At 43.1% G+C, this 26,619-nt stretch overlaps 1 protein-coding gene across 6 annotated transcripts in view; it reads left to right on the plus strand.

The window, feature by feature from the left end:
- The first annotated feature begins 2,147 nt into the window (after window positions 1-2,147).
- The window catches only part of Fchsd2 (FCH and double SH3 domains 2), a 216,077-nt gene continuing 191,605 nt past the window's right edge, over window positions 2,148-26,619 (plus strand). Inside the window, exons 1-2 of one of the 6 annotated variants that reach the window (XM_075971610.1) lie at window positions 2,148-2,447; window positions 4,092-4,189. Coding sequence is in view for 4 of the 6 variants with exons in the window: in XM_075971605.1 (XP_075827720.1) it covers window positions 2,427-2,447; window positions 4,092-4,189 (119 nt within the window). In the remaining 2 variants the exon portion in view is untranslated. The remainder of the gene's footprint in view (window positions 2,448-4,091; window positions 4,190-26,619) is intronic. The other 5 variants (XM_075971605.1, XM_075971607.1, XM_075971606.1 and 2 more) reach the window with 5 other exon arrangements.

Raw genomic sequence — 26,619 nt, forward strand, 5'->3', positions numbered from 1 at the left:
TGTCACCATGCCCCTTTAGTCTGGAACTCTGCGTGATTCTGCCTTGTTCACGTCTACATCCTAGTGTTTGGTGTGAGCTCCACATAAAGTGAGCAAATATTTTATCAGTGAATGAAACATTTATTGAATACTGACCAGGCCTGCAGTTGGAGACACTCTAATTAGTACAAGAAGTCTGTAAGGATACTTTATACTGCTATTCTGTAGGTGAGGAGACAAAAACTGGAGGAGTACAAGGGTCGGTGAGAGGCCGAGCATGGGGCCATCTCCCTACCTCTAAGAGTTGCCCCATGGTGGTGTTCAGGACTTCAGGTTCCCACGCACTCTTCCCTTGCCTCAGGCCTTCCCTGATCTGATTGAGGACTCAGGTGGCAAATGGCTTCAAAGAAACCAGAAATAGAAGAGTAGGTTTTCTAGTTCATACACAACTCTAGAGCTCTGTTACTTCCCCACACAAGAAGGAGGATTAGCGTAATGTTAACACCTGGGACGGAGCCCCACTTTTCCATCTTTTGGCCAGAGCCAGTAGGCTATCTGGCAAGTCCCCCTGGTCTAGTCAGGCCTCATGGTCCTTCCTTTTTTTGCCTGAACTGTGTTTCTGAGAATAATTCTCCGGGACTGCAAGTTCTGTATTTGTGGTGTGTGTGTGTGTGTGTGATCCAGCACACACAGTGGCTGTGTGTGGATCTGTGTCTCAAGGCAAGTGCTGAGGAGTGATGAAGAGGTTTTTCTACTTTTCCAAGCAACCCAAGGAAGCCTGATGCCCACTCCTAGGGTGGTCTGGAGAGAGCAAGAAGTTGCCATTGTTTGAGGAGGCTGAATTCATTCCACCAGCACAGCATAAAGTGAGTTGACCTAGAGTCCTCACTTCCAGACAAGGGCTTTCCTTCCAAAGTTTCCTCCAGGGCTCTTGATGTCTATGGTTCTTATTCTTCACCTTTTCCTTTTCTTTTTTCCTCTGCCAGGTTGGTAATGAACCCAAGACCTCTATGGCTGCTAGGCATGGGCTCTTAACACTGAGCAAAGTCCACCTCCCCACCCCCAGCTTGTTTTTTTATAACCCTGATTCAAGGAGCCTAGTCATGCCACGTGACCTTAAGAGCATCTCCATTTCTCTGTGAACACTAGCCTTCCTGTCTGTGATATGGGAATGCATGACTCAAAAGAATTTCTCGTTCTTTTTCAGTCGATTCCATGTTCTCTGGCTAAATGCTCTGTAGTAGAGGGCAACTCATTCCTTTGCCTGGCAATTTTATGTTATTTCCTCCTGTCCTCCTCCAACGGCATAGGCCTGGCACCTGCGGCCAATTGTAAAATGACTTATTCATGCTCAATTTCTCAGTGAACATTTAGCTGACAAGGAGGAAGGGTACCTTAGGGGCCGAGAGGAAGCAAAATCTGGAATTCTCCTCGCTACCCCCCCTCCTCGCTGCAAATAATCCAACTGAGAGCGTGGCCCCTCTATTCCTTAGAAATTCCCGTACAAACGCTGCAGTCGGGAGAGGAGAGCTGGAGGCGGGGGCGGCCTCTGCGCGTGAGTCGGCGCAAGCCCTCTCCCGCCCACGTGCGCGCTCCCGGAGGAGGCGCGCGCGCCCCAGCGGGCTGGCGGGAAGGCGCGCGGGAAGCCCCCAGCTGCCTTCTTGGAGTGGGGGAGGGAGAAGGGGAAGCGTCTGGAACGTTCCACTCGCAGAACCGGGGGACTCTCTCGAGCCCTCCGCCGATCAGTCCATGAAGTGTCTCCCCTTCTCACACCGAGATTCGGAGCCCCGTGGCGCGGCGTCACCCGCCCAGAAGCAGGCGGTGGCCCTCTCGGCGCTCCCCTCGGCCGCCGGAGCGGGGCGCTGTGGCGCGCGCAGGGGCCGGAAATTCCCGCGGCCTGAGTGGTTGGCGGAGCCCTAGCGGAGCGCGCGGCCCCGCCTTCCTCCTTCCCGGGCCGGGCGGGGGCGTCCGACGCCGCGAGGGCCTGGCTGCCCGGTGGGAGGGGGCGCCGCGGCGGCCAGTGCAGCCGAGCCGCGCGGACGACGGCGGCCGCTCCTCCGCAGCCGCCCGGCGAGCCGCGAGCCCCCCAGCGCCCCCGCTCGCGGCCCCCGCCCCCTGGCCGTCCCCGCCTCCTTCCCTCACACACCCCCCGGGCCGCCCGGGCCCCAGGCCTTCCCGGCGCTCCTCCTCCCTCTCTCCAAACTCCGCTGCGAGCCGGCTGCTGCTGTCCGCCTGCCTCGCTGTCTCCGGGACGACTTCTCCTCAGGCTCTCCTTTCACACACAGACACAAACTCGCACACACAGACACACACGCGCGCACGCGAGCGCGCGCGCGCTCTGGCTTACTGGGCCGCCCCCTTTTCTCCAGCCCTGCTCACCCTCACCCTCACAATCCTTTAAACGCCGCCGTCGGGGGTGGGCGGAGAATTGATGTCCCTTCAGCATCATGCAGCCGCCGCCGAGGAAGGTGAGGGCGCCGCTGGCGGGGGCCTTTGGAGGTTTGGGGGGTGGTGGTGTGTACAAAGAACGCGGCCGGGGCGACCGCTGCGCCCCCTCCCCCTTCCCGCAAGGGGCCGTGACCGCTCTCGCCTCTTGGCTCGTCACTGAGTTGCCGCCTGTTCCGGGCAGGGGGTTGCGTGTGTGAGGTCCCTTTCCGACAGAGGGGCTGCCAGTGCTTGTCCACCACGCTAGGGAGGACACTCCCTCCCCCCCTAAACATTGACTAGAGGTTTTCGGGCATGCATATGTGTGTCTATCTGCATGGCAGTGCTGCCCAGTGCAAAGTGCATTCTTGGGGCTGCAGGGAGGGGAGGCGGCAGAGCCCTTGAAGATGAGCCTTGTGTGGATTTGTTTAGTCTGCGTCAGGTTCGAGCCCTCTAGTTGCTTGTCGACACCCCACCCATTGGCACATTTGCCGGGGGGTTTCAAGTCTAGCCTCAAGATTTGGCCTGTTTTTCCCACGGGGCTGCGGAAAAGAAGTTGGTACGGTCACCGCCCTCCCACTTCCCAAGGGAAAGTAAATTAAGGATTGACTGGTCCTGCTCCCCCCCACCCCGGCCAGCCCCGCCTCTGGCTAAGAGGCCAGGAAATCGGTGGAGCTTCCAGTTTGAAAGCCAGAACCTGGCGATGCGTGGCTTGAGCTCTACCGCTGGGGTTTGCATGGCCTGGGTGGCGGCGACAGGCGCTCTGGGGCTTGCCAGCAGCTTCCCCGCTGCGCCGCCCTTTTTTACCTTCCCGACGGCTAAGCCTGTGTCCTTGTCTTTTTACGTTTTTCAGAGGGATACTAGATACCTACTTTGAGAAGTGGGGAGAGACAGTTAGCCTCCCCTCGTGGGCAAAGATTTGCCACTCATCGTCTTTCTTTCCTTTACCTTTCTTAATCTGGATTTCTCCAGTTAACTCATTCCCCACCCTTTCCGCCTGCACGTGTACCCTATCTCTCCGTGTAGCTTTGCTCCGGTGGTCAGGATTCCGCCAGAATCGTAAACCAATTGCAACCCCCGGGGTCCGGCCTGGCCGGGAAGGCTCCAGCCAGCTGGCTTTGGCGGTTCTCACTGTGTGAAGTGGGGCTGCCGCCTGGCCTGGCTTACTGGGTTAGCTTAAAAGCCCTGCATATGCTGGAAGGTCACTTTTTCAGTCTCCTTTGTGAGAAAGAGCTTGTGATTTGATGCGCAGTCAGAGTGGAGGGCATCATTCTGAGATGGTGTGCCTTCCTGCAGTCATTATGGTTTTATATTATGTAGTTTACTCATGCATAGTATTTCATGATTGTGTAAATTTCAGTTGCTAAGTATTAGATACTGTATGGTTCCTTCCATCTATAGTTAATGCCTGTAGTTTTGAGAAGAAAGAAGACAGAATGACAGTTTGCACTCTTTTAAACTGTAATTTTTATGTTTTTGAATTTTTATTCGTCCCTGTTTTAGATCCTTTGGCTAATTTTTTCATTAGTTATAGTTAAGTAATAAAACTAGGTGGCAAATAATGAATTTTTTAGTCTTTAGGGAGAGGAAAACTAGAAGTATACATTCTAACAAATATTGTCTTCTTTAAGTATTTTTTCTTGTTCAAATGGTAGTAAAAGCCTTTATAAATACATGCTATGTTTTAGGTGAAAGTTACACAAGAACTGAAAAACATTCAAGGTGAGCAGATGACAAAACTTCAAGCCAAACATCAAGCAGAATGTGATTTACTTGAAGATATGAGGTAAGATTACAGTAAAGGGTTGGAGAGCTGCTCTATCTGCCGCTGAGGACCTTTGAGTTGCCAAGACCCAGGATCTGATGATGGAATTTCCTTTTGGATTTCCTGCTTTCAGGCTGCAGATTTTTGACTCAGCTGCAAGTTAGAACTGGAACTAACAACAGTGCAAACTTTCCTCAGTGTACACGTACTACTGAAAAATAAGGCCTCAAGAGCCTATCAGTCAGTTTGTAATCACTCAGCTGAAAACTTTTACATCTTTTCACCAAGTTGTAAGTTATTTATTGGCTTTAACAATTCTACACAGGCTTTTAAAGCTGACACTATGGTTAATATCTGAGACGAGCCAGTCACCCCAGATAATTTAACTGTTAAAACATGGCAAGTATAACTTTGTCCAGATGCACAATTCAGTGAGAAATATTTGTCATATTTTATTAAAGTAACTTATAGTCGCTGGGCAGTGGTGGCGCACGCCTTTAATCCCAGCACTCAGGAGGCAGAGGCAGGCGGATCTCTGTGAGTTCGAGGCCAGCCTGGTCTACAAGAGCTAGTTCCAGGACAGGAACCAAAAGCTACGGAGAAACCCTGTCTCGAAAAATAAAATTAAAAAAAAAAAAGTAACTTATAGTCATGATCAGGGGAACTGTGAATTTACTAGATAAGATATTGCACTCATATTGTGAAAATGAATGTTACAACTGAGCGTAGTAAGATGGACATGGTGGCACATATCTGAAATCCCAGTAACCTCAGCTCTCTGGAGGCTGAGGTAGGAGGAGCACAAGTTCAGGGCCAGCCTGAGCTACAAAGGGAAACTCTTTTTCAAAAAAGAAGAAGAAAAGTGGATATTATAAACAAGAGCAGAAAGTAGGAATTATTTTATTAAAGGAAGCACCACTCCCCCCCCACCACTTTTTTACTTTATGGGGCAGGATTCTCTGTTGTAGTCCTGGCTTTTCTGGAACTCACTGTGTGGACCATGCTGGGTGGAACTCACAGAGATTCTTCTGCCTCTACCTCCCAGTGCTGGGATTAAATGTGTATACCATCTGGCTGGAGAGATGGCTCAGAAGTTAAGAGCACTGGTTGCTCTTCCAGAAGACCTGAATTCAATTCCCAGTGTCCACATGACAGCTTACAATTGTAACTCCAGTTTCAGGGGACCTGACGTCCTCACACAGACATATGCAGACAAAACGCCAGTGCACATGAACTAAATAAGTCATTAAGGAAAACAGTGGTGTGCACCTCCATGCCTGGCCTGTCACCTGCAGTGCACATGAACTAAATAAGTCATTAAGGAAAACAATGGTGTGCACCTCCATGCCTGGCCTGTCACCTGCAGTGCACATGAACTAAATAAGTCATTAAGGAAAACAATGGTGTGCACCTCCATGCCTGGCCTGTCACCTGCAGTGCACATGAACTAAATAAGTCATTAAGGAAAACAATGGTGTGCACCTCCATGCCTGGCCTGTCACCTGCAGTGTGAACTGACAGCAATTATTTTTGTAATGGATAAAAGATGACTTGCCTATTCAAATAGAGCAGCTCCAATTCTTACTCCCTTTCTTTCTGCCTGCCTGCCTGCCTTCCTTCCTTCCTTCCTTCCTTCCTTCCTTCCTTCCTTCCTTCCATCCTTCCTTCCATTCATTTATTTAGTTTCTTGGTTTTTTGAGACAAGGATTCTCTGTGTGACAGCCTTGGCTGTCCTGGAACTTGCTCTATAGACCAGGCTGGCCTCTACCTCCCAAGTGTTGGGGATTAAAGGTGTGCACCATCACTGTCCAGCCCAATTCTTATTCTTAAAATACAATTATCAATGTCAGATGGTGGTGCACACCTTTAATCCTAACACTTGGAAGGCAGAGGCAGGTAAATCTCTGTGAGTTCGAGGCCAGATGGTCTACAAGAGCTAGTTCCAGGACAGGCTCCAAAACCACAGAGAAACCCTGTCTCGAAAAACAACAAACAAACAAACAAACAAAAATACAGTTATCAAATTAGAATTAAAACTGTAAATCATAAGGCGGCTATTTTCCATAGATCCTGACATGTTTCATGACAAACATTACCATATATTGTTAGGATAAAATTATGTATGTTTCAGATAGCTGAGCTGTTTATGGCTCGAAGATTTTAAAGAGTTTCCCCCCCTCGTGCTTACTTTAGATACTTTTTATGAACATTCCTTCCATACTACTGTCTTTTTAGGAATTCTAAGGCATATTAATCTGTTTTCATTCATTTTGAATATAGCCAGTGTTGATTTTCTGACTGGAAATAGCATTATTTCAAATCTAAATTTGTTTTTCTTTTAAAATAATTGTTTAGATTTTTTTGTGTATATGTGTGTATCTTTGTGTGTTTATCCCATATATATATGTAGGTACACATGTATGTCTTCGTGTGTATATGCCATGTGTATGTTAGATACATATGGAGCCTAGGAAAAAGTGTTGAATCTCCTGGCATTAGAGTTGCAGGCAGTTGTAAGTCACCTGATATGAGTACTGAGAACTAAATTCAGGTGTTCTAGAAAGTGCACTTAACCACTGAGCCATCTTCTTGTTTCTCTTTTTGTGTCTTTTTGTTCTGTTTTCTTCATATGGGCTTGTGGTGGGGGTTCAGGTATTTGCCTTTTTTTTTTTTTTTTAAGATTTACTTATTTATTATGTATGTGGTGTTCTGCCCGCATGTATGCCTCAGGCCAGAAGAGGGCACCAGATCTCATTATAGATTGTAGTGAGCCACCCTGTGCTTGCTGGGAATTGAACTCAGGACCTCTGGAGCAGCCAGTGCTCCTAACCTCTCAGCCATCTCTCCGGCACCCAGGTGTTGGTTTTAAGTTGCACTGGTCATTGAATCCCAAGGCCTTGTATACATTCACAGCTTCCACAAGTAAGTTTTTGAATTAAAAAATTCCTCTGTAAGATACTAAAGCTTGATATGATTAAAAATTCAGCCGGGCGGTGGTGGCGCACGCCTTTAATCCCAGCACTCGGGAGGCAGAGGCAGGCGGATCTCTGTGAGTTCGAGACCAGCCTGGTCTACAAGAGCTAGTTCCAGGACAGGCTCCAAAGCCACAGAGAAACCCTGTCTCGAAAAACCAAAAAAAAAAAAAATTCAGTTTTAGACATCTGTTAAGTGTACTAAGATATTTCATAAAAATCTAGATTAAAGAAGTAATCAATTTTTGGAAAGATTTCAGGAAGGAAAAGTTAGTGTGTAACTAGAGATCTAGAGATCTCATTGATGGTGTCATCTAAGGACCTCTTTCATGTTTCTCCTTTTTGTTTGTACCACACTGCACGAGCTTAAGGTCAAGAATCTGGACACTGGAGTCATTCAGTCTTGGATTTCTGTCCAAACTCTTACGTATTAGCCATGCTGACTTTTGAAAATTGACTTAACCTTTCTAAACTTTAGTTTTCTCATTTGTAAAAGGGACAAGAATACCTTTCATTCATGACGTTATGCAGATCAAATGATAGTACATACAAATGCCACATAAATTAAAGTTGATATTGATTGGTGCTCCTGCTGTTGCTACTGTTTGAATTCCTTCTACTTCATCTGCTCTCCTTTGCGTCATTATAGCAATATTCTAATTACCACAGCAGTATCTTCATGTTTTCCTTTCTTCAGTCTCTTTAGTAGTCATGATTAGTTCCTCTTTCTGTGGCCTAACACCTTGTGATAGAATGGCTGTAGACTTCCTTTTCTGCTTTAATTCTTAGCATTTTATGCATCCTTTTTCCTTTGGCCACTCAGGACATCTAATTATTTGTATACAGCTGTCGTTTTCTTCCTCCTCCTCCTCCTTTATTTTTTTTTTTATTTTTGCATTTTCATGTAAGTTTTTACCTGGGCTGACTTGGAACTTACCCTGTAGGCTAAATTAACCTTGAATTTGTGACCAGTCAATCCACCTGTTTCTGCTTCCTGGGACCTGGGATTGCAGGTTTCTCTGTGTAATCTTGGCTGTCCTGAAACCTGATTTTTTTTTTTTTTGAGCTCTACATTTTTCTCTGCTCCCCTCCCTGCCTCTCCCCTCCCCCAAGGTCCCCATGCTCCCAATTTAGGAGATCTTGTCTTTTTCTACTTTCTACTTCCCATGTAGATTAGATCTATGTAAGTCTCTCTTAGTGTCCTCATTGTTGTCTAAGTTCTCTGGGATTGTTGGTTTGTAGGCTGGCTTTCTTTGCTTTCTGTTTAAAAACCACCTAAGAGTGAGTACATGTGATAATTGTCTTTCTGGGTCTGGGTTACCACACTCAAAATAATGTTTCTAGCTCCATCCATTTTCCTGCAAAATTCAAGCTGTTGTTATTTTTTTTCTCCATTGTGTAAATGTACCAAATTTTCCTTATCCCTTCTTCGGTCAAGGGACATTTAGATTGTTTCGAGGTTCTGGCTATGACAAACAAAGCTGCTATGAACTTGAGCACATATCCTTGTGGCACGATTGAGCATCTTTTGGCTATCTACCCAAAAGTGGTATTACTGGGTCTTGAGGAATGTTGTTTCCTAATTTTTTGAGAAATCGCCACACTGACATCCAAAGGGGTTGTACCAGCTTGCATTCCCACCAGCAATGCAGAAGTGTTCCCTTTTCCCCACAACCTCTCCAGCATAAGTTTCATCAGTGTTTTTTATCTTGGCCATTCTTACAGGTGGAAGATGGACTCTCAGAGTTGTTTTGATTTGTATTTCTCTGATGACTAAGAATGTTGAGCGTTTCCTAAAATGTCTTTCAGCCATTTTAGATTCCTCTGTTGAAAGTTCTCTGTTTAGGTCTGTACTCCATTTTTTTTTATTGGATTATGTGTTCTTTTGTTGTCCAATTTCTTGAGTTCTTTGTATATTTTGAAGATCAGACCTCTGTCTGTTGTGGGGTTAGTGAAGATCTTTTCCCATTCTGTAGGCTGTTGTTTTGTCTTGCTGACCGTGTCCTTTGCTTTACAGAAGCTTTTCAGTTTCAGGAGGTCCCATTTATTAATTGTTTCTCTCTGTGTCTGTGCTGCTGGGGTTATATTTAGGAAGTGGTTCCCTGTGCCAGTGTGTTCAACTGTACTTCTCACTTTCTCTTCTATGAGGTTCAGTGTGGCTGGCTTTATGTTGAGGTTTTGATCCATTTGGACTTGAGTTTTGTGCATGGTGATAGATATGGGTCTATTCATTCTTTTGCATGTTGATATCCATTTATGCCAGCACCACTTGTTAAATATGCTTTCTTTTTTCCCTTTGTTTTTTTGCTTCTTTATCAAAGATCAGGTGTTCGAAGATGTGTGGATTGATATCTAGGTTTTCTATTCAGTTGCATTGGTCCTCCTGTCTGTTCTTATGCCAATACCAGGCTGTTTTCAGTACTGTAGCAGAGTTTGAAGTCAGGGATTGTGATGCCTCCAGAAGTTCTTTTATTGTACAGGATTGTTTTGGCTATCCTGGGTTTTTTGCTTTTCCATATGAAGTTGAGTACTGTTCTTTCAATGTCTTTGAAGAATTTTACTGGGATTTTGATGGGCATTGCATTGAATCTGTAGATTGCTTTTGGTAAAATTGCCATTTTTGCTATGTTAATTCTGCCTATCCCAAAGCATGGGATATCTTTCTACTCTGAAGCTTGTTTTATAGATCAGGAGAGTCTCAGTCTGCCTGCTTTTGCCTCTTGAGTGCCGAGAGTAAAGGCATGCACCACTACTGCCTGACTGATCATGGCAACTCTTATAAAAGAAAGCATTTAACTGGGTTTGCTTGTTTCAGAGGTTTAGTCATGGACTACATGGGGAGCATGGTGGCGTGTGGGCAGACATGGTACTGGAAAAGTAGCTGCGTGTGAGAGAGACACACAGACAGGCAGGCAGGCACCGGATCTGGTTTGGTTATTCGAAACCTCAAAGCTCACTCCCCTGCTGTACATGACAAGGCCACACCCACTAATTCCTCCCAAGTAGTGCCACTCCCTGATGACTAAGCATTCACATATGCGAGCCTGTGGGGCCATTCTTTTCTTTTTTTTCCGAGACAGGGTTTTTCCACGTAACAGTTCTAGCTGTCCTGGAACTCAATTTGTAGACCAGGCTGACCTTGAACTCGCGGAGATCCTCCCGCTCTCCCGTCTCCTGAGTGCTGAGATTAAAGGTGTGTGACGCCACCGCCTAGTGTGTGCCTGTGGAGATGAGAGGTTGAAGTTAGGAATTTTCTTCAGTTGTTTTCTATCTTATTCACTTTGTGTGTATGCATGTATGGTGTGTGTGTGTGTGAAGGCCAGAGGTGGTTGTCAGGTATTTTTCTCAATCATTTCTACTTTATTTGCTGAGAAGTAGGTTCTCTTGCTGAACCCCAAGATCACCAGTTAGGCTGGTCTATATCAACTTGCCACAGGGGTCCTCCATCTCTGGGTTTACAGACAAACTGCCATGCTGCCTTGGCTTTTTTATGTGGGTTCTGGGGAACTGAACTCTAGTCCTCATGCCTGGCAAGAACTTTATTCACTGAGCCATCTTTTCAGCCCCTCTCCATCTTATTGTTTGATGCAGAGTCTCACTGAGCCTGGAACCCACTGGTTAGCTCGACAGGCTGGTCAACAAACCCCAGGGATCTTCTTGTCTGCTGTTTTCTAGGCAAGCACTACCACAGCCTACTTTTACATGTATGCTGGAGATCTTAACTCAGGTCTTCATCTTTCATGGCCCCATTACTGTGCTTTTTGACATAAAGTCTATCTCTATTATATATAAGATGTATTTGGTCATGGTAGTGTATGTCTGTAATCCTAGCATGTGGGAGGCTGAGGCAGGAGAATTGCTATGAGTTTGAGGCCACCCTGGACTACAAAGAAAGTTTCAGACCAATTTATGCTACCAAGTGAGACCCTGTCTCAAAAAACCAAAACAAACCAACCAAATAAATAAAAATTTAAATGCAGATTCTGGTGTACCAGGCATTAGCAGAATATTTTAAAGGAGCCAGTGCATTATTTTTTCATTCTCATATAATTGTAAGTATCATATACCATTACCTGCTAAAATACCCATTTAGGTCTCTCAGTCTCTGTCTGATGGTTCAAAGATGCTTTTGGTTTGCAGTCTCACTCTTGTGGAGTAAAGTAGCTATGCTTGTGCTACACAATTAAACTTCTACTTACACAGAACAAACAAAGGGGCTCAAGATTTTTTGTAGTTTCATGTGATAGGAAAAGTTCTGTAGTCCCTCTGGAAATACTATGCCTTCTTGGGCATGACAGTTAAATCCACGAGTGTCCTGCATTTTACACTGGGCGTGGTGGGCGTGCATTTCTTTGATCTCAGCACTTTTCAAAATTTATTCTTTATGAATTCAGTGTTCTGCTGGCATGTATACCTACATGCCAGAATTGGGCACCGCCACCATGTGGTTGCTGGGAACTGAACTCAGGACCTCTGGAAGAACAGCTGGTGCTCTTAACTGCCGAGCCACCTCTCTAGCCCAAAAGCTGGGGATCCTCTCAGATGCAGAGAGCCACCGTTCTCTCCAGATTTATTTTTCCTCCTGAGACAGGGTTTCTCTGTGTAACAGTCCTGGCTGTCCTGAAACTCCCTTTGTAGACCAGATTGGGCTTGAACTCACTGAGATCCTCCTGCCTCTGTGAAGCACGATTAATAAAAACTCAGAGATAGATATTGGTGTTCAACCAATTCAGAGAGATATTGGGGTTTAACCTGAATTCAGAAAAGCAAAGCAGCCAGCCACTCTTATCTCTTCCTCACTCCAAAATGGTGATCCTGCCTCCAAGAATCTCAGAATGAGACTGTGTCTGAGAGTGATTTCCTCCCATTTTTTATTCCTCTCTAGTACTGGGATTAAAGGCATGTACTGCCCGGTTTCTATGGCAACTAGTGTGACTATTAGGATTAAAGGTATATGTTACTGCCTAGTCTGTAAGGCTGACCAGTGGGGCTGTTTCACTCTCTGATCTTCAAGCAAGCTTTCTTTATTAAAATACAAATGAAATACCACTACACCTCTGCCTCCCAAGTGTTGTGATTAGAAGTGTGTACCACTACCACCTGGCTAATTTCAGCATTTAGAGGCAGAAAGCAGGCAGATCTCTTGAGTGTGAGGTCAGCCTGGTGTATGTAATGAGTTGCAGGACAGTCAGGGCTATGTAGAGGGACCCTGTCTCAAAAAACAAACAAGCCAGGATTGGTGGTTTACACCTTTAATCCTAGCATTTAGGAGGCAGAGGCAGGCCAGCTGTGAATTTTAGGACAGCCAGGGCAGTTGCAGAGAAACCCTGTCTTGAAAAAAATGAAAAACCAAACAAAAAACACCCACAAGCAAACAAGAATACGTTTTAAGCCAGGCATGGTATAGTGAACCGTGCCTCTAATCCTATTATTTGGGAAGCAGAGGCATGAGGATCTCTCTGAATTTGAGGCCGTCTTGGTTTACAGAGTAGTCCCAGGTGAGCTAGGGTTACATAGTCAGACACTGTCTCAAATAAAACAAGTACCAAAATACCCAAGAATCAAACATTTTTAAAATCTGGTTATGGTAGCACATATCTTTGTTTTAAGCATTTGGGAGATTGCAGAAGTTTGCAGTCATCCTGGACGACATAATGAGTAGTTTAAAAACAAACCAAAAGCGTTTAAACCCCCAACAAACACATCTACTTGGAGGCACTCCGGGCCACACTGTTAGCAAAACTAGGGGTTGGAAAGATGACTCAGTGAGAACATTTACTGTTATTACAGAGGGCCTGGGTTCTAGTCTCAGCACCCATACACTGGATTATAACCTTTGGTAACTCTGTTTAGTGGATCTGACACCCTCTCTGGCCACTGTGGGCACTGCATACATGTTATACCCATACATCCAGGCAAAACACTGATGTATATATACTATATGTACATTTCCTTTTATTTAGTGCAAAGTAAATAAATCTTTAAAAAACAGAACCAAATAGGGCATTTTACAGAAATGTTTCATTTCCACAGGAAGACCTAAGATGGGATTTTTATTTTGTTCATAAGCTCACTAAAGCCTATAAAATACTTCAGATAAGCAAGACAAGTTACTCATTTTAGGAAAATAAAACAAGGACTGGATAGTTGACTTATCTGTTAAGAGTACTTGTCGCTATTGCAGAGGACCCAGCTTTGGTTTCTAGCACCCACACAATGGCTTCCAGCCATCTGTGACTCCAGTACACTCTTCTGACCTCCATGGTACGGTACTGCATGCTTGTGGTGAACATACACACATGCAGGCAAGACTCTCATACTATAAATCTTAAGAGACAAACCCCACTTCACTATAGGTTTGTCAGTTGGCTCAGTAGGTCGAGCTACTTGCTAGTTAGCAGGAGTTTGATCCCTGGCACACACGTGTGGAAAGAACTGCTACCAGTTGTCATCTGACCTTCACGTGCCTGCTGTGGAACCTGCAGGGGAGAGTAGATTGGTAGATCGACTTGAAAGTTCACTTATCATAAGCCAGCAGCTATTTAGAAATGATCGAAGTCAAGATCTGTCTTTTGAGCTTTGCATGGTGGCACATGCCTTTAATACAGTTCTCAGGAGTCTGAGGCAGGTGGATTTCTGTGAGTATGAGGCCAGTTTGGTTTACACAGGGAGCTATGGGCTGGCCAGCTAAGGCTACACAGCAAGATTCTTGTCTCAGAAACCAGATGAAATAAAACAAAAATCTGTCATGGATACAGTTATGCTGGACAGAAAGCTTTAAACTAGGTCTACCTAGGAGAGATGATTGTTCAGTTAAGAGTATCGATAGAAGACCCAGGTTCTATTTCCTGCACCCACTTTGGGGCTCACAGCCTTTTGTAACTCCTGTTCTGGGGGATCTGTGCCTTCTTAAGCACTCTCTAGGCCCAGCATACATGTGGTATACAGACTAAATTCAGGCAAAACATTCAAACACAAAATTATATATATAATTTTAAATAAATATTTTAATTTTTAAACCTTTAGAAAGTGTAAGGTTATGTGTGTGCTTTTTAATATTCCATAGTAAATGTATTGTGATGTGGTAACACACTAGTAGATATATCTCCATTATGCATCTTCAGGTTTTGAATATCTGTGAATTTATTTGGAGATGAGGACTGTAGAAACTTTAATTTAATTTTCTTTTAATCCTGACTTACAACTTTATGATAATCTTATTTTTCAGAGTGCCTCCCTCTTTACCTAAGCTAATGCAGAAGTAGCTCTGTATTAGCACAGGTGACTTCGGTACATTGATAGATAGCTCTCAGAGCAGTTACTTTAAGTAATAGAATATAATATTTCCTGCTCAAACACCAGTTTAGGCTTCTGGTTCTTTTTCTCTCTCTTTCCCTCCAATACAAGTTGAGCAAGTTGAGTCTGCTTAACATTTTTTGGATTTTGGAGCATTTCAGTTTACTCAGATATTATAAACCCAAGTGGATCTCTGTCGCTGTCTCCTTTCATCGCCTGATGAAGGTTAATATTCAGGAGAATGCCTGTATGTTTTTCTTTAGGTTCTCCTTCTTATTTAGCTTCTCTAGGATCACGAATTATAGGCTCAATGTCCTTTATTTATGGCTAGAAACCAAATATGAGTGAGTACATCCCATGTTCCTCTTTTTGGGTCTGGCTTACCTCACTCAGGATAGTATTTTATATTTCCGTCCATTTGTATGCAAAATTCAAGATGTCATTGTTTTTTACTGCTGAGTAGTACTCTAATATGTATATATTCCATACTTTCTTCATCCATTCTTCCATTGAAGGGCATCTAGGTTGTTTCCAGGTTCTGGCTATTACAAACAATGCTGCTATGAACATAGTAGAGCATATACTTTTGTTGTATGATAAGGCCTCTCTTGGGTATATTCCCAAGAGTGGTATTGCTGGGTTCAGGGGTAGGTTGATCCCGAATTTCCTGAGAAATCCCCACACTGCTTTCCAAAGTGGTTGCACAAGTTTGTATTCCCACCAGCAATAGATGAGTGTACCCCTTTCTCCACAACCTCTCCAGCAAAGGCTATCATTGGTGTTTTTGATTTTAGCCATTCTGACAGGTGTAAGATGGTATCTTAAAGTTGTCTTGATTTGCATTTCCCTGATCGCTAAGGAAGTTGAGCATGACCTTAAGTGTCTTTTGGCCATTTGAACTTCTTCTGTTGAGAATTCTCTGTTCAGCTCAGTGCCCCGTTTTATAATTGGGTTGATTAGCCTTTTAAGGTCTAGTTTCTTGAGTTCTTTATATATTTTGGAGATCAGACCTTTGTCAGTTGCGGGGTTGGTGAAGATCTTCTCCCAGACAGTGGGTTGCCTTTCTGTCTTGGTGACAGTGTCCTTTGCTTTACAGAAGCTTCTCAGTCTCAGGAGGTCCCATTTATTCAATGAGGCCCTTAATGTCTGTGCTGCTGGGGTTATATGTAGGAAGTGGTCTCCTGTGCCCATCTGTTGTAGGGTACTTCCCACTTCTTCTATCAGGTTCAGTGTGTTCGGACTGATATTGAGGTCTTTATTTTTTTTTTAAATATTTATTTATTTATTATGTATACAATATTCTGTCTATATGCCTGCAGGCCAGAAGAGGGCGCCAGACCTCTTTACAGATGGTTGTGAGCCACCATGTGGTTGCTGGGAATTGAACTCAGGACCTTTGGAAGAGCAGGCAATGCTCTTAACCACTGAGCCATCTCTCCAGCCCCGATATTGAGGTCTTTAATCCACTTGGACTTGAGTTTTGTGCATGGTGATAGATATGGATCTATTTTCATTCTTCCACAGATTGACATCCAGTTTTGCCAGCACAATTTGTTGAAGATGCTCTCTTTTTTCCATTGTATACTTTTAGCTCCGTTATCGAAAATCAGGTGTTCATAGGTTTGTGGGTTAAAGTCAGGGTCTTCTATTCGATTCCATTGGTCGACTTCTCTGTTTTTATGCCAATACCAAGCTGTTTTCAATACTGTAGCTCTGTAATAGAGTTTGAAGTCAGGGATGGTAATGCCTCCAGATGATCCTTTATTGTATAAGATTGTTTTGGCTATCCTGTGTTTTTTTTGTTTTTCCATATAAAGTTGATTATTGTCTTCTCCAGATCTGTGAAGAATTTTGATGGGATTTTGATGGGGATTGCATTGAATCTATAGATTGCTTTTGGTAGAATTGCCATTTTTACTATGTTGATCCTCCCAATCCAAGAGCAAGGGAGATCCTTCCATTTTCTGGTGTCCTCTTCAATTCTTTCTTCAAAGACTTAAAGTTCTTGTCAAATAGATCTTTCACTTCCTTGGTCAGAGTTACCCCAAGATATTTTATGCTATTTGTGGCTATCGTGAAAGGTGATGTTTCTCTGATTTCCCTCTCTGTTTCCTTATCCTTAGTGTATAGGAAAGCAACTGATTTTTTGGAGTTGATCTTGTATCCTGCCACATTACTAAAGGTGTTTATCAGGTGGTGGTGGTGCACGCCTTTAATTCCAGCACTTGGGAGCAGAGTCTGTGAGTTTATGGCTAGCCTGGTCTACAGAGCGAGTTCCAGGACAGCTAGCGCTGCTACACAGAGACACTCTGTCTTGAAAAACCAAAAATAGCTCAGTAGTTGCTTCCTGTCAAGTCGTAAGGACTTTAGTTCCATTCCTGACCAACTCTCCCAAGTCCAGGACAGCCTGGGGACTCCCTGTGTAGTTAAAGATGTTGACCTTGACCTCTGCTTCCCTAGTGCTGGCTTTATAAGCCTGCACACCATGCCCCATTTATACAGATGAAGTTTTTATGATTTTAAAAGAAACTAAAGGGCAAACATAAGATATAATGAGATGTAAATAGAAGAATTTTATGCTAGACGTAACAGGTTCCCACCACATTCCCTTCTTATCTTCTGGAATTTGGGGGAGGAGGCCAATTATGACAGCCTTCCTTTGCTGTCCTCCCTTCTCATTTCTTTCAGAGCACGCATGTTGGGAGTGAAGTATGAAAGGACGGGGAACTCATTTGTTAATCAAGGACATTTCATTCTTTGGGGAGATTTCATACTGATGCATTTCCTGTTGAAATTTACTGTCAATAGTGAACAAACATACTTTACTTTTTGTTGTTGTTTTAAGACAGCATCTTATATAGCCCTGGCCAGCCTGGTACTTGGGATGTATATGAGGCCAGGCTTGCAGTGATTTCCTCACTTTACCTCTTGAATGCTAGGCTTGCAGTGATTTCCTCACTTTACCTCTTGAATGCTAGGCTTGCAATGATTTCCTCTCTTTACCTCTTGAATGCTCGGGCTTGCAGACATTTGCTACCATTCCTAGCCTGTTTTACTCCCCACACAGAGTTTCTCTATGTAGTACCCACCCCCCGCCAGTGCTGTCCTTGAACTTGTTCTGTTTGTTCTGTAGTCCAGGCTGGTCTCAAACTCAGAGAGCGGCCTGCCTCGGCCCCCGAGTGCTGGGGTTAAAGGCGTGTGCCATCATTGCCAGGCACCTGTGCACATCTATTTTACTCTTTTGTATTTATTTATTTTTTTCTTTGCCTGACCGCCTGAGTTTGATCCCAGGGACTAACAAGGCAGAAGGAGAAAAAAAGTGTGCTGGGCACTCGCCTATGTTCCACCCCCTGTTTTTTAAAATTTTTTTAATTTTTAAATTTTTTTTTTTTTTGGTTTTTCGAGACAGGGTTTCTCTGTGGTTTTGGAGCCTGTCCTGGAACTAGCTCTTGTAGACCAGGCTGGCCTTGAACTCACAGAGATCCGCCCGCCTTTGCCTCCCAAGTGCTGGGATTAAAGGCGTGCGCCACCACCGCCCGGCTAAAAATTTTGTTTTATGTACATTGGTATTTTGCCTCCACGAATGAATCTTGTCACCCAGATGTTTTTTGTTTTGTAAGCTTTGAAATAAAATAATCTCAATTCAAAACAAAATTTAAATTTTGGTATTATGAAAAAGTATCACTAGCTGGGCAGTGGGTGGCCCACGCCTTTAATTTCACCACTTGGGAGGCAGAGTCAGGCGGATCTCTGTGAGTTTGAGGCCAGCCTGGTCTCCAGCCAGAGCTGTTACACAGAGAAACTAGGCTTGAAAAAAAAAAAAAAGAGAGAGAGAGAGAGAGAGACAGAAAGTATTCTTATAGAAGGGCCCTTTCAACTTCAGATGGGCTGGTGACCTAGCAAGGGATTACCCCTTCCAGCTTCTGGCCAGCTTCTCATACCTCATATTTTATTTGCAATAAAGACCCTATAGTCAAAAAAAAAAATACTATGTCTGTGGTTACAAGAAAACCATTGGAGTATTTATGTGCCCTGGATTATATTTTATCGATACTTGTCTTTTTCTCTGATGGCTAGAAGGTGGGGGCAGTCAGCAGAGATTCTGTTGTATATCTTTTTCTCTGTGTTTTGAATTTTGAACTGGGTGAATATTACCTACTGTCCAGATTGAAATTGAGTGACCTAATAATATTGGTAAATGTTTTACTGCATGCCTATTAAATGTCATGTTCTTAGGTATTTATAGCAGCTACTGCTGAAATTTAACCTTTGGCATATAATTATATTAGTGAAGTTATTTTCTTTCTTTCTAGTGAAGTGAGTTCCTTTCTTCTTTCCTTCTTAAATCCAACTGATCTTGAACTTGTGGCCATCCTGAGTCTATCTTCCAATTATGGGGGTTTCAGGTGTGTGCTACCATGCTGGGCTAATAGTTACTAAAAGTAAATTATGTTTACTTGTTTATTTTTTCTAATTTTTGTGTATAATGTGCATGTGTATTTGAGGATGAGGATATGTGGACATGTACATGTGTAGCATGCATGTGGGAACCATCCTTAATTGTTCTTCTGCCTTATTCTTTAAGACGGTCTCTCAGTCAAACCTAGAGCTGGCTGATGTTGTTTGTCTCCTAAGCCAGTGTGCTCTAGGGATCTTTTATCTCTGCCTTCTAGGTCTAGAATTCCAGGGATCTGCCTTGCCTCTCCCCTTTATATGGTTTTCTGGAGATCCAAACTCTGGTCCTTACACTTGCTCAGCAAACACTTGGACTGCTGAGCCATCTTTCGAGCCCCCACATTTATTTGTTTTTATCGTGTATACATAACGTGATATAACACATGATAGTATGCATATAGAAGTCAAATGACAACCCAAGGGAGTCAATTCTCCCCTTCAACCATGTGGAACTAGTGGGTCCCAACTCTGGTTGTCAGGTGGGACTGAGCTCTTACCACTGAGCTTTCTTGCTGGTCCCAAACTAGTTTTTGATGGAAAATAAATTAGTGCCATTTGTATTGGTACATGTCTGTAATCGTAGGATTCAGGCTGAGGCATAATTGTTGATTTGAGGCTTGCCTTAGCTATTTGTGAACCCCTCCCTCCCTCCCTCTTTTAACAAAGAACATACTATGGTTTCCTCTGGAGGGTAAAGGTGGGACTTGATTACTTGATTAGGGAGTGCCATAAGGGAACTGTTTGGAATTTTACCATCCTATATCTTGACTGGTATTTAAGTATATAGCTATACGATTATCAAAGGTACAATAATTTGTACGCAATATTGGTATACTTATGATAGGCTAAGAAAACATTGGACTGGATGCTAATATTTAGGAGCAAGTGTTTGTAGTGTTACACTAATTTGTTACACTTTGCACCAAAAGTAAAATGGATGAATGGATGGCTAGAGAGATATATGTGATAAAGCCAGTATTATGAAGTGTTATGGCAGAACTCAGGTAGTGACTATATGGGTGTGAAATGCAAAATTATTTTGTTTTGTGCTTGGAAAATTTCACAGTTAACTGTTGAGACTTTCTTCTGATCTCCCTGTTTGTGTTTGGGAACTAAAGTGAAGTAAAATTACCTGTAAAACATTAAAGTAAATTAGTTCTGAAAATTACTAAATTATAGCCAGGCAGTGGTGGTACACAACTTTAATCCCAGCACTTAGGAGGCAAAGGCAGGCAGATCTCAGTGAGTTCGAGGCCAGCCTGGGCCACAGAGCTAGTTCCAGGACTGTAGGAACCCTGTCTCGAAAAACTAAACTTAAAAAAGGGGAGGGGGAGGATGATCACCAAATTACATAACAACGATTGTTGTATGTAACAAAGGGAGTAAGGCTAGGTGTAGCTCACTTGTACTATGTATGCCTAGTAGGTATGAGACCCTGATTTTATATCCTAACTTGTGTATACTCTTCCTCCTACTTCCCCATACCCGTGTATGGTATGGGTCTTACTGTTTGAGACAGGGGTTTTTTTGTTTTTTTTTTTTTTAATAGCCAGGCAGCTTTGAATTCACTGTAGCCTGTGTGGCCTCAAACTCAATTTTTCCTACTATTTCTACCTCTTGAGTACTAGGACTACAAGTGTGCACCACTACACCTGGCTTAATGAATTTGTCAGCTTTAGTGTTCATCTCAACAGATTAGAAAAAAACACAACAGAATGTGTGTTTGAAAAAAGTTATGAGAGCTGGTATGGTAGCATATACCTTCAGTTTCAGTGTAGGTGGCTGAGGCAGGGAGGCTGAAACCGATATGTCAGGAAGCTAACTTCCTTCCTCCTCTCCCTCTCTCCCTCCCTCCCTCCCTCCCTCCCTCCCTCCCTCCCTCCCTCCCTCCCTCCCTCCTTCTTTCCTTTCTTTTTTGAGATAGGGTTTCTCTGTGTAATCACTCTGGCTGTCCTGGAATTAGCTCTGTAGATCAGGCTGACCTCTAACTCACAGTGATCTTCCTGCCTCTGCCTTCCTAGTGCTGGGATTAAAGACATGTGCCACCAGGGAGACTGTATTTTAAAAGACCAAAAACTCAGCTTATCAGAGAAAACATGTTCATGTATTGATGATGTTTTAGAAGGTCTCTCATTAAAGCCATGACAAGACACTTGTAACACTTGTAACCCTTGTGGTAGTTAGATTTATGCTATGTAGTGATGAGGCAAGCAGGCCTGCTTTTCATCCCTCTCAGCTCCCACATGGCTAGCTTAGCCCCAGAATAATTACACGGAAACTGTATTCATTTAAATACTGCCTGGCCCATTAGTTCTAGCATCTTATTGGCTAATTCTCACATCTTTATTAACCCATTTCTAATAATCTTTGTAGCTTACCAGGAAAGATTCTAGCCTACATCCGTCTCTGGTTGAAGAATCATGGCGTCTGCCTCACTTCCCTTCTTCCCAGCATTCTGTTCTGTTTACTCTGCCTACCTAATTTTCTGTCCTATCAAAGGGCCAAGGCAGGTTCTTTATTAACCAATGAAAGTAACACATAGACAGATGACCCTCCTCCATCAATGCTATGGCTTGGTAAACCTGTAATAAGTAAGTTATTTAATCAGACATCCATCTTCGTGTTGCTGTGAAGGAATTTTGAGGATGTGGTTGACATTTACAGTCAGTGTACTTAAGGTAAAGAGATTACTCTCAATGAAATTAGTATGCCTTATTTAGTCATTTAAAAGGCCTTAGAACAAAGCTAAAAATAAAAACTTCCACAAGGAATTCTCCTTCAAGGTTACAGCATTAATTGCCACCTGAGTTTCTGGTCTGCTAGCCTGCTCTACAGACTCAGACTTGTCAGCACCCCCAGTTATATGGACCATATTCTCAAATCTCTGTGTGTCTACCACTGACCTATTATGTATCCTCTTTTTCTCTTGGGCTTTCCCTTCTCCTGAAGAGTGCCGACTGGTTCACTCCTCAATAGCAGAAGACGGGAAAAGTACAAGATTAGGAAAAAAAATATGTAAAATTTCCCATAATTTAAAAACAGGGCTGGGCCATGGTGGCACAACACGTTTAGTCCCAGCACTCGGGAGCCAGAGGCAGGCAGATCTCTGTGCGTTTGAGACCCGCCTGGTCTATAGAGCAAGTTCAGGACAGGGTCCAAAGCTACACAGAAAAACCCTGTCTAAAGAAACGATACTAAACAACAACAACAACAACAACAACAAAGCAGTAAGGGTCTTTTAAGCATGGAGGTGAATGACTGTAACTCTGGCCACACAGCCAGGCCCTGTTTCAGAGCAAACAAGCACATACCAGTGAGGACTGTATACCTAGACAGTTCTTAGAATAGATACAAAATGTGAAAACTAAAAAAAGTTGGGCAAGGCTGCTAATTATAATAAAATGAACATTGGTTGTATACACTAGAAAACACCGTTTATAGAACTAAGAAATGTTTCCAATCACATGAGCAATAGTAAACTCATAAGGACACTCAAGATTAAATCTTAAGTGCTGTGCCAAAACTTCATAGGAAGAATTAAAAAAACAACTTTCTGAAGCTGTAAGGAAGACTTGAACTAATGTAGAGCTATGCACCAATCGGTAAAGATTCATTTAAGCATCAGTCATCTGATGGAATTCTGATACAGATCTCAGAAAGACTTTTTCCCCTCATCAAATTTGTGAAACAGATTCTCGAAAGAATGAAATCTGAAAACAGTCAAGACAGTTCTGAAGTATCAGTGATTTGTGGGAGAATATTTTATCAAATAAAAACCCGAAGTGCTGACAGGTTATTACTGTTTTCCCAGGACAGGCTCTGTGGCTCAGTCTTTTGCTAGGCTGCTCCAATAAATATATTCTGTTTGCTTGCTTATTTATGTGGGTTTTTTTTTTTTTTTTTTTTGCTTTTCCTTAGACATAGTTTTTCTATGTATCCCTGGCTGGCCTATTACTTTCTGAATACATCAGGCTGATCTTGAATTTGCTTCAGCCTTCCAAGTGCGGGAAGTATAGGCATACACCACCAGGTCTGGCTTTATTCTGTTTAATACGTGAACAATATTTTTCTATTTCAAATTTCACCACTGAGCATTCTAGCACTCATGTTTTATATTAATGACTTGATTTTGAGACAGGGTTGAGGCTGGTCTTGAGCTTCCTTTGAAGCCAAGACTGGCCTTATACTCCTGTTCCTTATGCCTCTACCTCTGCAATGCTGGGATTACAGACAAATGCCTCAATGCGTGACTCTACTGGTTTTGCTCCCTCGTCTTTTTCTTGTTTAGTAGAGTGGAGTGATAGCACCTTGTGTGCACCAGGTGTAAAGTGGACATGGTATTTCTCACTAATGCCAAGCATTCGGTCAAGTGAGCTGGGTTGGAATTACACATGCCCACTTGCTTCTGTGTCTTAGCCTGCATTTAAGATGAGTTCTGTTTGCGGTTGAAAAATGTGACTGTCAGCTCCCTGGTAGCTGCTGAAAGGTTTTACATTTTTAAAAAGATTTATTTATTTATTGTGTATACAACATTCTGCCTCCATGTATGCCCACACGCCAGAAAAGGGCACCAGATCTCATTACAGATGGCTGTGAGCCACCATGTGGTTGCTGGGAATTGAACTCATGACCTCTGGAAGAGTAGCCAGTGCTCTTAACCGCTGAGCCATCTCTCCAGCCCCAGGTTTTATATTTTTTACTTATAATTTGCAGCAGTAGTATTTACTAGGTCTTCAGGTATCTTGTTTGAGACATTGTGAAAAGGAAGATTATATGGTTGCTTTTAAAGAATTAAAAGGCTAGTCAGTTGTGGTACACGCCTTTGATCCTATAGAATGCAGAGGCATTAGGAGCTCTGTGAATTCAAGGCCTTTGTAGTGAGCCCCAGGACAGCCAGGAAGACATAGATCTGTCTCAAAAACAAAATCTAAAACAAACAGAAAGGCTGCGACAAACCTTTTCTGCAGAGGATTTCATTATCTTGGGGGACAACTAGAAGTCTAGCTTATCAAAATAATGTGCTTTTTTTGGGGGGGGGCAGGGTTTCTCAGTAGCTATGGAACCAGTCCTGGAACTCGTTCTGTAGACCAGGCTGGCCTCGAACTTACAGAGATCCGCCTGTCCCTGCCTCTTGAGTGCTGGGATTAAAGGCTTTGCACCTCCAGCGCCTGGCTGGAGCCTTTTAAAATTTAGGCTTAATAAATATCCAAAATGTTTTTGTACAAATATACATGAAAAGGGGCTAGAGAGATGACTCAGTTTTTAAGAGTGCTTGCTGTAATAAAAACATATGGACTAAAGGGTATATTGTGTGGCTCACTGTGCCACACTACAGGTTTCACAATGAAATTTTTCTTTATTTTCTATTCTCTTAAATTTTATTTCTTTTCTCTTAAATTTATTTATTTTTGGGGGAGGCGGATGTTGCAAGGGCAGAGGGCAGATACGAAGGAATGGGAAGGTGAATGGGATCAAGATGCATGATGTAAAAGCCACAAAGAACAAATAAATAAATTTTTTTAAAGAGCTTGCTGTGCTTCCAGAGGACCTGAATTGCATTCCTAGTCTCCATGTAGAGTAGCTCACTCCAGATGCAGGTGTTACCATATCCTTTTCTGGCCTTTGGGTGCCTGTACTTAAACATGGCACACACATGGAAACATAAACATCAATAAAAATGAGTCTTGGAAAAAAAACATTATGAAGGCTGGGTTGTGGTGGTACTTGGGAGGCAGAGACAGGCAGATCCCAATGAGTTCGAGGCCAGCCTGGTCTACAGAGTGAGTTCCAGGACAGTCAGGACTGTTTGTTTGTGCAACTCTGTCTCAAAAAACCAAAAAAGAAAAACAAAAAACAACCAAAACAGTGTGAAGTATGCTGGTAATTCCTTTCTTTCCCTTTTTAATTTTTTGACTTTTTAAAAAAATGAACTTGCATTTTTACTTGGCAAGAACAATATAAGTTTTATATACATTGATTTCAATTTAATTGAAAATTTCTGTGTCAGCATAAAGATTAATGCTTGTGGATATAAAAACATTGTATGAGAGAGATAAGTACCATGCACGGTGGTGCACACTCTTAATATCAGCACACAGGAAGCAGAGACAGGTGGATCTCTGTGAGTTTAATATCTGCATACAGGAAGCAGAGACAGGTGGATACTGTGAGCTTGAGGCTACCCTGATCTACGTAGCACAATCTCTGGACATTCAGGGGAGGGAGAGGAGTGGAGATACAGAAATACAGGTTTTTCAGTGCAGAGTTGTAAGATGAATAAGTGTTTTGGGAGCATAGACGATGATATTTGATCTATAATCTGGTTTCAGTTAGTGATTTCTGTTCTAAATTAAAACTGAGTAGGTCACATAAAAATGGAAGTTGGTTAAGTTTTCAGAAATGATAAAACCTAACTTTTGTGTGTATATGTTTAGTGTTTGTGTGTAGGTGATTGCAAGGTGTGTGTGTGTGTGTGATGTCTTTCCCAGTGCTTTTCATGTTACTTTTGAGACAATGTCTATCATTTACATGGAGCTTACTGATTCTGCTAGACTAGCTGGCTAGCCAGACCTAGTTTCTCCTGTCTCCATCTCCCCAGAACTTGGATTTTTACCTGAGTACTGGGAATTTGAGTTCCTCATGTTTGTATGGCAAACTGAGCCATCTTCCCACTCCCAGCACATTAAAAAAAAAGTGTTTTGGGGTTTTCAAATAGTAGGAACTTAAGAATGATAGTACTTACTGCTCGTTAATTTTTTGTGACATTATTGAGGATTTTGTTTACATACAGTAAAATTCATCTCTCTACCCTTCTGCTTTTGAGACGATTTCTTACTATGTAGGCCTAGCTAGCCTTGAACTTGATAGATAGACCATGTTGGTCTTGCACTCACAGAAATCTTTTGCCTCCCAAATGCTGGGAATAAAGGCATGTGTTTTAATTAATTCATTAATTAATTGATTGATTGATTGATTGATTGATGAATTTTCTGGGGTTGGGAGTTGGACCCAAGGGCTTGGATTTTATAGACAACTGCCCTGCCACTGGGTTAATGTCCATGGTTCTTTTGATGTATTGCTTGGTTTCTTGGTTGAGAAATACCTCCGTCAGATTGCCTGTGGGAAAATCTCTGATGCATTTTCCTGATTAGTGATTGATGTAGGAGGGCTGGGTTCACTAAGCAGGTGGTCCTGGGTTATATAAGAAAGCATGCTTAGCAGATTGGGAGGAGCAAGCTAGTAATCAGTGTTGGGATCACAGGTGTGTGCACCACAATACCAAGGCAGTGAGCATGTTTTACTTCTGGTTCTCCCCACCTCCCTATTATTTAAAATGTTCTATTTATGTTTCTCCTGTTTTGGTTGTTTCTTGAATATGGTGTTTTTTCTCCCATAGCATTTATGGGATATCAGAGATTGGCAGCCACAGTGGCTGCTGTTGTCTAGTTTTATAGTAGTTTAAGAGCAGGTTTGTTGAAGGAGCTGCGGGCTGCGTTTCTGCTGCCCGGCTCCTGGCCACCAGCTAGCTTATGCCCCGAAATAACAACACACAAACTGTATTCTTTTAAACACTGCCTGGCCCATTAGCTCTAGCTTCTTACTGGCTAATTCTCATATCTTGATTAACCATTTCTATTAATGTGTGTAGCACCCCAAGGTGTGCTTACCGGGAAGATTCTAGCCTACTTCCATCTTGGGTTGGAGCTTCATCGCGTCTGCCCTGGCGAT

Source organism: Microtus pennsylvanicus, chromosome 5, assembly GCF_037038515.1.
Source record: "Microtus pennsylvanicus isolate mMicPen1 chromosome 5, mMicPen1.hap1, whole genome shotgun sequence".
NCBI classification, from domain to species: domain Eukaryota; kingdom Metazoa; phylum Chordata; class Mammalia; order Rodentia; family Cricetidae; genus Microtus; species Microtus pennsylvanicus.